The sequence below is a fragment of the Manis javanica genome, chromosome 3 (assembly GCF_040802235.1).
Source record: "Manis javanica isolate MJ-LG chromosome 3, MJ_LKY, whole genome shotgun sequence".
In the NCBI taxonomy this organism is placed as follows: Eukaryota; Metazoa; Chordata; class Mammalia; order Pholidota; family Manidae; genus Manis; species Manis javanica.
The window spans coordinates 119,968,270-119,981,387 of NC_133158.1; the positions used below are offsets into that span (position 1 = coordinate 119,968,270).

The window sequence follows — 13,118 nt, forward strand, 5'->3', positions numbered from 1 at the left end:
GGAGCACCTACATATGTGAAACAAATACTAACAGAATTAAAAGGGGAAATAGAATGCAATCCACTCATTCTAGTAGACTTCAACACCCTACTCACTCCAAAGGACAGATCAACCAGACAGAAAATAAGTAGAGAGGACACAGAAGCACTGAACAACACATTAGAACAGATGGACCTAACAGACATTTACAGTACTCTAGCCCCAAAAGCAGCAGGATACACATTCTTCTCAAGTGCACATGGAACATTTTCAAGAATAGATCATATACTAGGCCACAAAAAGAGCCTCAGTAAATTCAAAAAGACTGAAATTGTACCAACCAGCTTCTCAGACCACAAAGGTATGAAAGTAGAAATACATTACATAAAGGAAAAATCCCACAAACACATGGAGACTTAAGAACATGCTCCTAAAAAATCAATGGATCAATGACCAAATAAAAACAGAGATCAAGCAATATATGGAGACAAATGACAACAATAATTCAACATTGCAAAAATCTGTGGGACGCAGTGAAGGCCATGATAAGAGGGAAGTATATTGCAATACAGGCCTACCTCAGGAAAGAAGGAACAATCCCATATGAACAGTCTAAACTCACAATTAACAAAACTAGATAAAGAAGAACAAAAGAGGCCCAAAGTCAGTAGAAGGAGGGACATAATAAAGATTAGAGCAGATATAAATGAAATCGAGAATAAAACAGAGAAAGAATCAATGAAAGCAGGAGCTGGTTCTTGGAGAAAATAAACAAAATAGATTAACTGCTAGCCAGACTTATCAAGAAAAAAAGAGAGTCTACCCACATAAACAGAATCAAAAATGAGAAAGGAAAAATCACTATGGACACCACAGAAATACAAAGCATTATGAGAGAATACTATAAAAAATTATATGCTAAGAAACTGTATAACCTAGAAGAAATGGACAACTTTCTAGAAAAATATAACTTTCCAAGGTTGATCCAGAAAGAAACAGAAAATCGGAACAGACCAATTATCAGCAATGAAAGTGAACTGGTAATCAAAATTCTACCTAAGAACAAAACTCCTAGTCCAGATGGCTTCACCGCTGAATTTTATCAAACATTTAGTGAAGACCTAATACCCATTCTCCTTAGACTTTTCCAAAAAGAAGAAGAGGGAATACTTCCAAACTCAGTCATGAGGCCAGCACCACCCTAATACCCAAACCAGGCAAAGACAACACAAAGAGAAAGAAAATTACAGACCAATATCCCTGATGAACAGAGATGCAAAGATACTCAACAAAAATATTAGCAAACCGAATTCAAAATTACATAAAAAATATCATCCATCATTATCAAGTAGAATTTATTCCAGGGATGCAAGGATGGTACAATATTAGAAAATCCATCAACATCACCTACCACATCAACAAAAACCACATGATTATCTCCAGAGATGCCAAAAATCATTCAACAAAATTCAACATCCATTCATGATAAAAACTCTCAACAAATTGTTGAGGACAAGTACCTCAACATAAAGGCCATATGTGACAAACCCACAGCCAACATCATACTTAACAGTGAGAAGCTGAAAGCCTTTCTTTTAACATTGGAAACAAGACAAGGATGCCCACTCTCTCCACTTTTATTCAACATAGTTCTGGAGGTCCTAGCCATGGCAATCAGACAACACAAAGAAATAAAAGGCATCCAGATTGATAAAGAAGTTAAACTGTCCCTGTTTGCAGATGACATGATATTGTACATAAAAAAACCCTAAAGAATCCACTCCAAAACTACTAGATCTAATATCTGAATTCAGCAAAGTTGCAGGATACAAAATGAATACACAGAAATCTGTGGCAATCCTATACACTAATGATGAACTAGAAGAAAAAAAAAATCAGGAAAACAATTCCATTCACAACTGCATCAAAAAGAATAAAATACCTAGGAATAAACCTAACCAAGGAAGTGAAAGGCCTATACTCTGAAAATTACAAGACACTCATGAGAGAAATTAAACAAGATACCATTAAATGGAAATATATCCCATGCTCGTGGATAGGAAGAATTAATATTGTCAAAATGGTCATCCTGCTCAAAGCAATCTACAGATTCAATGCAATCCCTATCAAAATACCAACAGCATTCTTCAAGGAACTAGAGCAAATAGTTCTAAAATTCATGTGGAACTGCAAAAGACTCCGAATAGCCAAAGCAATCCTGAGAAGGAAGAATAAAGCTGGGTGGATTACACTCCCTGACTTGAAGCTCTACTACAAAGCCACAGTAATCAAGATAATTTGGTCATGGCACAAGAACAGACCCATAGACCAACAGAACAGACTAGAGAGCCCTGATATAAACCCAAGCATATATGGTCAATTAATATATGATAAGGGAGCCATGGATATACAATGGGGAAATGATAGCCTCTTCAACAAGTGTTGTTGCCCAAACTGGACAGCTACATGCATGAGAATGAAATTCGATTATTGTCTAACCCCATACACAGAAGTAAACTCAAAATAAATCAAAGACCTGAATGTAAGTCATGAAACCATAAAACTCTTTGAAGACAACATAGGCAGAAATATCTTGAATATAAACATAAGCAACTTCTTCCTGAATGAATCTCTTCGAGCAAGGGAAACAAAAGCAAAAATGAACACATGGGACTACATCAAACTAAAAAGCTTCTATACAGCAAAGGACACCACCAACAGAACAAAAAGGCATCCTACAGTATGGGAGAATATATTTGTAAACAACATATCTGACAAGGGGTTAACATCCAAAATATATAAAGAACTCACACGCCTCAACAACCAAAAAACAAATAACCTGATTAAAAAATGGGTGGAGGATATGAACAGACAATTCTCCAAAGAAGTTAAGATGTCCAACAGGCACATGAGAAGATGCTCCACATCATTAATTATCAGGGAAATGCAAATTAAAACCATGAGATATCACCTCACACCAGTTAGGATGGCCAGCATAGAAAAGACTAAGAACAACAAATACTGGCAAGTATGCAGAGAAAGGGGAACCCTCCTACACTGCTGGTGGGAATGTAAATTAGTTCAACCATTGTGGAAAGCAATATGGAGGTTCCTCAAAAAACTAAAAATGGAAACACCATTTGACCTGGGAATTCCACTCCTAGGAATTTACCCGAAGAATATAATTTATCAGATTCAAAAAGACATATGCACTCCCATGTTTATGACAGCACTATTTACAATAGACAAGACATGGAAGCAACCTAAGTGTCCATCAGTAGATAAATGGATAAAGAAGAGGTGGTACATATACAAAATTACATACTATTCAGCCATAAGAAGAAAACAAATCCTACCATTTGCAACAACATGGATGCAGCTCAGTGAAATAAGTCAGCCAGAGAAAGACAAGTGCCAAATGATTTCCCTCATTTGTGGAATATAACAACGAAGCAAAACTGAAGGAACAAAACAGCAACAGACCACAGATTCCAAGAAGGGTCTAGTGGTTACCAAAGGGGAAGGGTGGGGAAGGGCGGGTGGACAGGGAGGTAGAAGGGGATTGAAGGGTATTATGATTAGTACACATGGTGTGGGGGGATCATGGGGAAAACAGTGTAGCACAAAGAAAGCAAATAGTGACTCTGTGGCATCTAACTACACTGATGGGCCGTGACTGATGGGGACACGATATTATGGGTGTATGTAGTAACCACATTGATTTTTCATGCAAAACCTTCAAAAGAGTGTATATCAATAATACCTTAATAAAAAAATAAAAGAAGTCATACAACTCAACACCAAAAAATCCCAAATAACCCTACTGAAAGTTGGACAGAATCTGAATCAAAGACATTTTTCCAAAGAAGCCATATTGATGGCCAACAGGCACATGAAAAGATGCTCAACATCACTAATCGCCAGGGAAATGCAAATAAAAACCACAATGAGAAGTCACGTCACATCAGTTAGAATGGCCTCCATCCAAAAGACAAGAAATGACAAGTGTTGGAGAGGATGTGAAGAAAAGGGAATCATCCTACACTGTTGGTGGGGATGTAAATTGGTACAGTCACTGTAGAAAGCAGTATGGAGTTTCCTCAAAAAACTAAAAATTGAAATATCATTATGATCCAGCAATTCTATTTCTGGGAATTTTTCTGAAGACACCAAAATCACTGATTCAGAAAGATACAAGCATGCCTATATTTGTTGCAGCACTATTTACAAAAACCAAGATATGGAAGCAACCCAAGTGTCCATCAATAGATGAATAAAGTTGTGGTACATATGCACAATGAAGTATTACTCAGCCATAAAAAAGAAAGAAATCTTGCCATTTGCAACCATGTGAGTGAACCTAGAGGGTATTATCCTGATGAAATAAGCCAGGCAGAGAAAGACAAATACTGTGTTGTATCACTGTGCATGTGGAACCAAAAAAAAAAACCAAAACAGACAAACAAAACAGAAATAGACTCATAGACATAGAGAAGAGACTGGTGGTTGCCATAGGGGAAGGGGGTGTGAGTGAAATATGTGAAGGGGATAAAGAAGTACATAAATCCAAACTGTAATATAAATTAGTCAGAAATTAGGGGGATGAAAGTATAGCATTGGGAATATGGTCAACAATATTGTAATATCTTTTTATGTTGACAGACAGCAACTACAGTTATTGTGGTGAGGATTTAATGAGGCAGATAACTGTATACAACACTATGTCTATACCTGAAACCAATAACACTGTATCTCAACTATACTTCAATAAACAAATAATAGTGCTACCACATCACAGCAAATTCTGGAAGGCTGCCCTGAGGGTTTCACAAGCAAGATGGAAACCAAGGGCACATAGGAGGCAAGGAGCCAGAAATAGGGGTCAGGGTGGCAGCCCCGGAGGTCCTGCTCGGGGCTACAAAGCCAGTACTGGTGGTTCAGCACACTGCCAGGGCTGAAGCAGCCTGTAAGAACGAAGGGCCTGGGAGCTGGGCTTTGTCAGTGAGGAGAGCTATTGGTGGGTGGACGTGGTGGTTGTTGATAGGTCTCTCTCTTTGCCTTTCCCTTTGGTTCTCCCAAGAGGCTGGTGAGGTCAAGAGAAGCCAGGGTCCCATTTCATCCTCCCTCACCCACAACATGCACTTACACCTTACACCTGCTGCTAAAAAAGCTGCAAATACGAGTAGGAACCAGGGGAAGTGCAGCCTAAGGAGGTTGCAGAAGTTGCCCTCTAGACTGGGGCAGAAAGGCCCAGCCCTCCCTGCTCACCAGCTGAAAAGATGTGATAGAGATTTAGGGCCACTGCAAATTTAGCAAGCACAAATCTCAGTTCCCAAAGTAACTGAGAGGTAGTCCCAAGCATCTGTTTTTCTGTCACTTCTTTTTAGAGCTGCCATTCTACTGGGATCCAGGTAGAAACCCAATCTCAGCTGACATGGTGTTACATCCATTCCAGGGAACTTAGAATGCTAAGGCACTGGGTGCAGGGGTAGAGCGTAGTCTCAGTGTCATCTGGCCACTTGGCTACTCAGGTGTCCTTCATTTGTGATCTTGTCAGGAAGAAGCATTCACTCAGCTGCTGCTTCTGCAAGGATTTCTCCAAGGCTGCCTAAGGCTCCATCTGCCTGGATGCAAGTCCCCATGAAACCTCACCCCCAAGGCCTTGCAGGTCTTTCCCAGAGCTCTGGCTGGGGAACAGGGCCTGGGATGCTCTCTCCAGGCCCTCAGCCACATCCTTTGCACTGCTCTTCCAGCTCCAGGACTCTGTTGTAGGTGGGGAGTTTTAGGGGAGGGTGAGAGAATATTTGGATGCCAGGGTTGCCCTAATGAAGTACCACAGACTGGATGGCTTCAGTTGTGAAGAAAATAAAAGTCTAGGATCAAGGTCTCATCAGAGTTATTTGCTTCTAAAGGTGGTAAGGGAGAACCTTTTATGCCTCTTCCCCACAGCTTCAGGTGGTTTGCTGGCAATCTCTGCCTTGTGGCAGCGTCATCCTGATCTCTGCCTTTTTCTTTACATGGCATTCTCCCTGGGTGCATGTTTGTCTCCAAATTTCTCCGTTGTATAAGGCCACCAGTCATAGTGGATTAGAGGCTCACCCCACTGCAGTAAAATGGCCTAATTTTAACTACCTCTGCAATGATCCTATTTCCAAGTAGGGTCACATTCTGAGATACTAGGGGTTAGGACTTCAACATAAAAATTTTAGGGGGACATGTGTAACCAAAAATGGGAGGCTGTCAATTCGGTGGGAAAGGGAGTTATCCTTTCTCTCCTTATTTCTGCTGCTCCTCAGGATTTTTATCCAATCATTTTGGCTATTCCCTAGGGTTATCCTTCCTTTAAGGGGCACAAGCTTTGGAAATCAAGATAAGGAAGTTCCTTTCATTCTGCTTTCTGCCTTGCTGCATCCCATCCCTGTGGTGCAGGACGAACACCTGACGATGCCGAATGACAGCTTAGTCCCCTGAATCTAAGCAAGAGCAAAAGAAAAATCAGTACATCTGTCCATATCTCAAAGATGCTCTCCTGCCACACACACGAGCACTCCTTTCTCTGGAGAATTGAAGATGGAAGCTAAGGCCAGAGGAGCTAATGCAGGAGGATTTGGGGATTCAGGATTCTAGTTGTGTCCTTTTTGGAGACATGAGTGGCCAACCAGCAGTTGAACCCTTAGTAAGTAAGAAGAGAAGGACAAGCTTTTTAAAAAACGCATTTATTTTAAAATTTTACATAATCTTTGGGTAATTTGGAATTAGCTTAGGTGTGTTTCAGAAGTTTCTGAGATTGGTATCTCAACTCCAAACGAATATCAACAGCTGATTTGATTGGTGGAAGGATTAGAGGACCTCACAATATAGGAGGAATAGATGGCTGGTGAGGAAGATAGAACCCTTAAAGACAGGAGCTTTCCTGAAGCAGTCATAATTTTTAAATTATTTGTCACAGACAACAAACATCTCACCAGACTAATAATATCCCTACTTTATGTGCATTTTACTTGAGTTTCCGTATGGAGAGAGCACAGCATTAAAAGTTCTGTAGAACTCAGAATCACACTTAAATTAATTTGATCCCTTATATTAATAATAACAATTAAAATCTAGCATCTACCCAGTGTGTCATCTCAGTCTGCACCCACATCTATCTCCCGCTGACGGAATGCCACCTTCCTCTGCACTCAGTGTTCATGATTCGAAGATTGCAGTGAGAGTGTCAAATCAGAGCATAAAGCAAGCCAAGAATTCACAGGTCCAGAGAGGTGAAAAGATTCATTCCACACAGCAGTAAGCGGCCCAAGTGCCCTGCCCATTCCCGAGCAGAATCAGGCCTGGGCTGCAGAAAGGGAGGAGGTGGAGGAACACAGTCTGTACCTTCCATTGCCTCGCATGGTCTCCTGGGTGTTGCAAGCAGGATAGCTGTTGTCTCCCAATAGAACAGCTAATTCCCTGAGGACAGGATCCACTCTCTAGCCTCCAGCAAAGCAGGGTCCTTCCTGCCCAGCTGTGAGCACAGAGCAGGTCCTTGATTAAGGAAGGAAGGAAATCACTGTGTATTGAGCCCTTGCTTTGTGCCAGACAGAGCCGGGACAGGTGTTTCATGAATGCCTTACGATAGCCCTATGAGGTAGGCTCATCACCCCCATTTGCAGTCGTGGAAATAGAGGCTCAGAGAGGAGAAAGTGCCACAGTGGCATAGCTAGTAAACAGGGAAGCATCAATTAAAAAACCCAGGGCTTCTCACTCCAGCATTGCCTATATAAGCCAATGGTTTGACAGTAAATGAGCACTCCAGCTCCCAGGGGGCTGGTCGGGAGCTCCACACCAGAGGCTCTTGAGCGCATGAGGCCAGCTTCAGGCATCCAGGAGCCTGAGTCTAGAAAACCGAGCTCTACAGCATGACTTTGCAATCCTAAGCAATTTCTTTACCTTCTCGACATCAGGAGCTGGACCAGTTGGGTGTGGTTCTCTAGCAGGGGGAGGGGATTAGCAAAACTATCTGGGAAGCACGTTTGCAGACCCCAGTGGGAGGGCCTCTTCCTGGAGACTCTGACATTGCTATCTTGCTGGACCGGGTGGAGGGCGTGGCAATTGGATACACCTGTGAGAGTCAGTTATGATCCCTAAGGTTCTGACCTCTGAAAGTGACTTAAGTTCTAGGCAACCACACCCCACTCCCTGAAAGAACTTTCACAGAAGGCCTATGAAGGTCAAAGAATCAAGTCAGGAAATGTTTACAGTAGAGAATGATTAAAAGTAATTTGGGAGGGAGAAGACTACTTTAAAGGGAGAAAACAAGATGGCAGTTAGAAGAAGTTTGGGATGGGCATTCACAAGGAAGAGGTGGATACAGGGTGTAAATCCAGCTGGTAGCATAGGGTCAGACCAGGCTGAGCTTAGAGAAATCAGTGTTTTGGAATGTGGCTGGCCTGGTGTCTGCAATGGGGCTGCACTTGCTGCCTCAGACATGGGTAGAGGTTTTCCTCAAAAAATAATTTGAGCCTCAGGCAGACCTTAGAGAATAAATATGGGCAATAAAAGCAAAAGGGAAAACACAAATGACTCAGACAAAATCTGCCTGACATGTTTCTCCTCTTCCTCTAAAATCCACTCCATGGCCCCAGCTCTGTGAAGCCCTGGGTGACCCACAAACACGGCCAGTGGGTGGCCCTACTGCGTGTGCAGGCAGCACTGGAAGCTCACCTCTCTACAAGTGCACTGAGCTCACTGAATCCTACCTGGCCATCTCTCCCACTGAACTGGGAGCAACTTCGGGGCCCTGTGCCTTTCTGTGCCTCTCATCTCCATCTGGAGAGGGTTTATGAGTTCATCAAGAGACGTTGTCCATAAGCACCCAGGCTAAGGACCAGCCAAACCAGCCGGAGTGATAGGAACACTGCCTCTCCCAGGCACATGGGCCTCGGGAGCAACTTTGCCCTCCAGAGTCGCCCTATTCTGAGCATAATCATAATTTGGGAGAACTTTGAGACACGAAATCAATGCCTAGGCAGAGATTTCAAGCAACACAGAGTGCTGGTTTCCAAGAATCACATCATTCAGGTGGGGAAAACAGCCCAGCTTTGGTAGCCCTGGTGGCAAGATGGATTTTGCATTTACCTGTGTGGAAGGAAGGAAGAACTTTGTCTACAAAGAATGTTAAGTGGTGGGGGGCTTTGGGCTCTCACACCTCTGTGGCCACAGGGCAGGCTGCACCTGGTTTTTGCCCTCAGGTTCCTGAAGCCCTCTGGCTCTTGATGACAGGCCTAGAGCACAGGCTCTGACAGTTTAGGAACATGGTCTTCTCAGGCCTGTGGCCAAGAGACAGGCTGTAATATGCTCAGTGAAGAAGGGTGAGGGGACCTGGCTGGAGCCCCTGCTCAGCAGCGAAGCTTCCGGAATCCAGATAGCGTGGCTTTTCCTAGCAGGTAGATTTCCTCATCTGTACCCTGGTTGAGGTGCTTCACCAGATTCTTCTCAAAGAGGAGCGGGTGGTAGGCGCCCATCGTGCAGGCACTGTCAAAGAACTTCTGGTAGTAGTAGCACACGTCAGTCTTGCGCTTGGAAGGGAGGAACTCGTAAATATCCACCTGGTCACACAGCGTCATCATGACGATGATGCCTAAAGAGGAGAGCAGAGGTAAGTCCTGCCTGACAACCCACGCCAGCATGCAGAGCTCTGCCCATTGCATTCAGCAGCTTGTGACCTCAAACTTAGGGAGGCATCTACCTGGAGTTTCTATTTATGACTGTACCTCCCATTCTGAGTTCCTATAAGCCAAGCCAGCAGGCCATTCCTCGGGCTGCAGGGCTTTTATGCCCTGTGCACCTTTGTGTCCCCAGTGCCTAGGCCAGGGTCTGGAGCATGGCAGGCTCTCCCTAAACACCAGCAGATTGAAAGCCTCCATCTGTCAATGAATGTATCACTGCAAATAAGCTCTAGGAAGAGGGAGGACAAGGTGACTGGGGAGGCAGCCCATCACATGCAGATAGTACTTTCTAGCACTTTCATATCTTGGAGGAGCCTCTTACATGGTGCTATTTGGGAGAAGGTGTTTCTTAAAGTACTTGGAAGAAACAATATGGGGAGGAAAGACTCTCCTTCCCTCAGCTGGGAGGCGGGCAGTTGGAACAGGAGTTCGCCATGGTGCGTATGATGGGCTCTGCTCATTCAGGCAGGAGAGAGGAGCCGAGGGGGTGCGGCCGCCAGGTGGGTGCCCTCAGGGAGGCAGCAGGGGACACTGTGCCTGGAGATGCAAACCCAACAAGAGGCAGAGGACTCTGCTTGTAGCCACCTGGCTGTCATTTGTGCAGGGCACATCCCTCTCTGGGCCGCAGGTTCTCCATCTGCCCCAAGGGTGATCTACCCACTCCTCCTACCACAGAGGCTACTGTTAGCACACAATTAAATCATGGCTCTAAGACCCCTTTTATCAACCAAAAATATAGGGAATCTTTATGATGGAACAATTCTCACTAACAGCAAAACTCTAACTGCTAGCAGCAACTTATTCCAGAAAAATTAGATATGGGAAACACCCTACCTCTGCCTTTGGCTACCTCTGGTCCAGTGGGGGAGAAAAGACACCTTCGCAGCTAACTGGTGAAGGCACAACAGAAGTGCTTGCAGGAACTGTGGGAGGAGCCCTTCCTAAGGGAGAGGGCTCGAGGAACCCCCCAGGAGCCCTGGTGTGGGGCCCAGCAGGGGCTATGGCCACGAGGGACGGGCGGGAGAGGAGGGCTGCTGGTAGACAGAACAGTGTGGGCAAAGGCAGGATAGTAAGGGCACTGGGGACGTGTTCCCCAGGATGCTTCCCAAACTACTCCTGCTCAAAAGGGTCCCAGAAAGAGCCCCAAATGCACACATCCAAAAGCTGAAGAAAAAGGTATGAAGGGGATGTGATACTGAAAGAGCCTTTGTCTCTTCCGATAAGGGGTGCCTTTGATATTGACCATTATTTACTTCAGGAACATTTACCACAGGGGTATTCTGTGCCAGACCCAACACAGGTCCCATTCTGAGGGCGTTTGCAGTCACAAATTGGGGAGTGGCGGGGCCATCGGTGGGAAAGTGGTCCTCTGTGGGGCCCAGAGGGGACAGCTTCCTTTCCTTTTCATTTACAGAGCCTGCAGCCCTGTAGAAATATTTCTGATGGTCCAGCCAAACTCAAAGTAACAGAGAGGGAAGGGCAGATAGACCATAAAGGGCAAAAGGTGTGGAGGAAGTCCAATAAGAAGGTTTATGGGCAGCATTCAGGACCTGTAAACCCTGACCCTGGCCCACCTCACAGGAGCTCCCACAGCTCTGTTCATGACCCCTGAGCCCAGCAAAGCCTCACCGCTTCTCTCTGGGCCATAAGGAGGGTGCTCATGAGGTTGAACAAATTTTTGAAATTTTGAATAAAGTATTATTCTTTCTTTTCCCTCAGATTCCAATACGGCTCAGCACTGACATTACTGATCCTGTCTTTATTTAAAATTTTGATATTTTATTCATCATAAAATTTTGCATTAGCTGTGATTTCTTAAAAAAGATATTGTAATAAGATACTATTTATCTCATTACTGAATTTTTTGGTACCCCCTTAAATTATACTCCTGAGCACCCCACTTGCCTTTCTGAGTCCCAGCCCTGCTCCTCCTGTCTTCTTGCCTCCCTTCTTGTTTACCAGATCAGCCCCTCTCCCAGGCCTGGTCCAATGCTACTCCTCTACAAATCCCTCAGACTGTCCTGGAAAGGGGTCTTCTGTCTTGTGGCACTGGGGTGGCATGCCCTCCTGGCACAAACTAAATGTTGCTTCAGACACCAGAATGAACTCCCCCACTGGACACCCCAAAGGAGGACTCTATCTTGTTGATTTTTGTATTGCCAAAACTTGACACAGTGTACAAACAGCAAAAACCTAGCAATTGTTCGGTGAACGAGCAAATGAATGAATGAATAAATGAATGAAGGAATGAATGAATGAGACCCCAGTAAAAAGCTAATCTCTTCTAGAAACAAACATGAGAGGTCTTTCCCCAGACACAGACTCACCAAGCATCCCAGAGGATGGTGGGTTTGGCTGAATCTTCTCTGGGGAGATTTTCTGAATGATATCCCACAGCTCCCAAGGCATCTGGGGCTTGAGAATATAAAAGGGCTGACCAGGATGCAGCTTACGATAGCTCTTGTAGTTGGCAAAAAAACTGTAGTCAGGATTCTGGTACCACTGCAAAAGACGGAGGAAATATCTTCTCAAGGGGAGAAATGTGCCAGTGCCACCAGTACTACCAGGCATCACCCTGACCTGAGGCCTTGTTGGGGGAGGTGGTGAAGGACCAGGGCAGGATCCTAAGGAATAGCACCCCCTTCCTTGGAGCACACTCACTGGAGAGCATAGCAGAGGGTACTCAGCATGCAGCCTGTGTTCACAGGGAATTTTTAGCTTGGTGATCCTGAGACAACCTCAGGCTTTAGGACCATATTATCTGGAAATAATACCAGAGCTCAAAGAGGCCCCTGCCATCATCTAACACCACTTTTCCTTTATTAAGGGGCAAAAATTGGAGCATAGCTGGCCACATCTGGCTCAGAGTCCTTGCTCTGCCCTGGGCAAATTTCAGTTTGAAGAAAGACCAGTGCAAAACTGGAAACTGAAATAGGGTGCTAGGGATTACCATAGCCTGTCAGCTATTGGTACGTCCAATTTAAGACTTACACATCTCAAGAACAGAGCTCTCTGTTCCTCCACCTATGGCCATTCTCTGTGGCCACTGCAGCCCATATGAGGGAGAAGCCATCTGACATGCACGAGACATGCAGGGGCCATTCTGGAGATGCTGAGAGTCCAGGCCTGAGACACCTGCCTCCTTCCATGTCAGAGTAGATGTTGTATATATGGCCTATGGCCCTCTGCTTAGTAAGTCCTAGGACAGGTGACCCCCTCCTCCACATTCCAGTTTCCTCTTCTGTAAATGGGAACAACAATGTGCCTACCTACTTCCTTATGTTGCTATAAGGGTGAATGAGAAGAATTCCAGAAATTGCAAGTGTGGGACAAATGTGGTAATATTATTTGTAAGAGTGATAAAACCAGCATCTATTCTTGCTGATACTCATCAGGAATACAATGTATTAAATACAGATAAATTTTATTAAA

General features: G+C 44.4%; 1 protein-coding gene and 1 long non-coding RNA gene across 6 annotated transcripts in view; one reads left to right on the forward strand and one right to left on the reverse strand.

Annotated features, from left to right (window-relative positions):
• Positions 1 to 13,118, forward strand: part of LOC140848442 (uncharacterized) — a 111,839-nt gene that overhangs the window by 32,877 nt on the left and 65,844 nt on the right. The gene's annotated exons all lie outside the window — the stretch shown is intronic.
• ST6GAL1 (ST6 beta-galactoside alpha-2,6-sialyltransferase 1) overlaps positions 6,680 to 13,118 on the reverse strand; it is a 31,876-nt gene continuing 25,437 nt past the window's right edge. For all 3 annotated transcript variants that reach the window (XM_037024115.2, XM_073231956.1, XM_073231955.1), the window contains 2 exons: positions 12,014 to 12,188; positions 6,680 to 9,598 (listed from right to left, as the gene is read on the reverse strand). In XM_037024115.2, the coding sequence (XP_036880010.2) occupies positions 9,357 to 9,598; positions 12,014 to 12,188 (417 nt within the window). In that variant the 3' untranslated portion in view covers positions 6,680 to 9,356. The remainder of the gene's footprint in view (positions 9,599 to 12,013; positions 12,189 to 13,118) is intronic.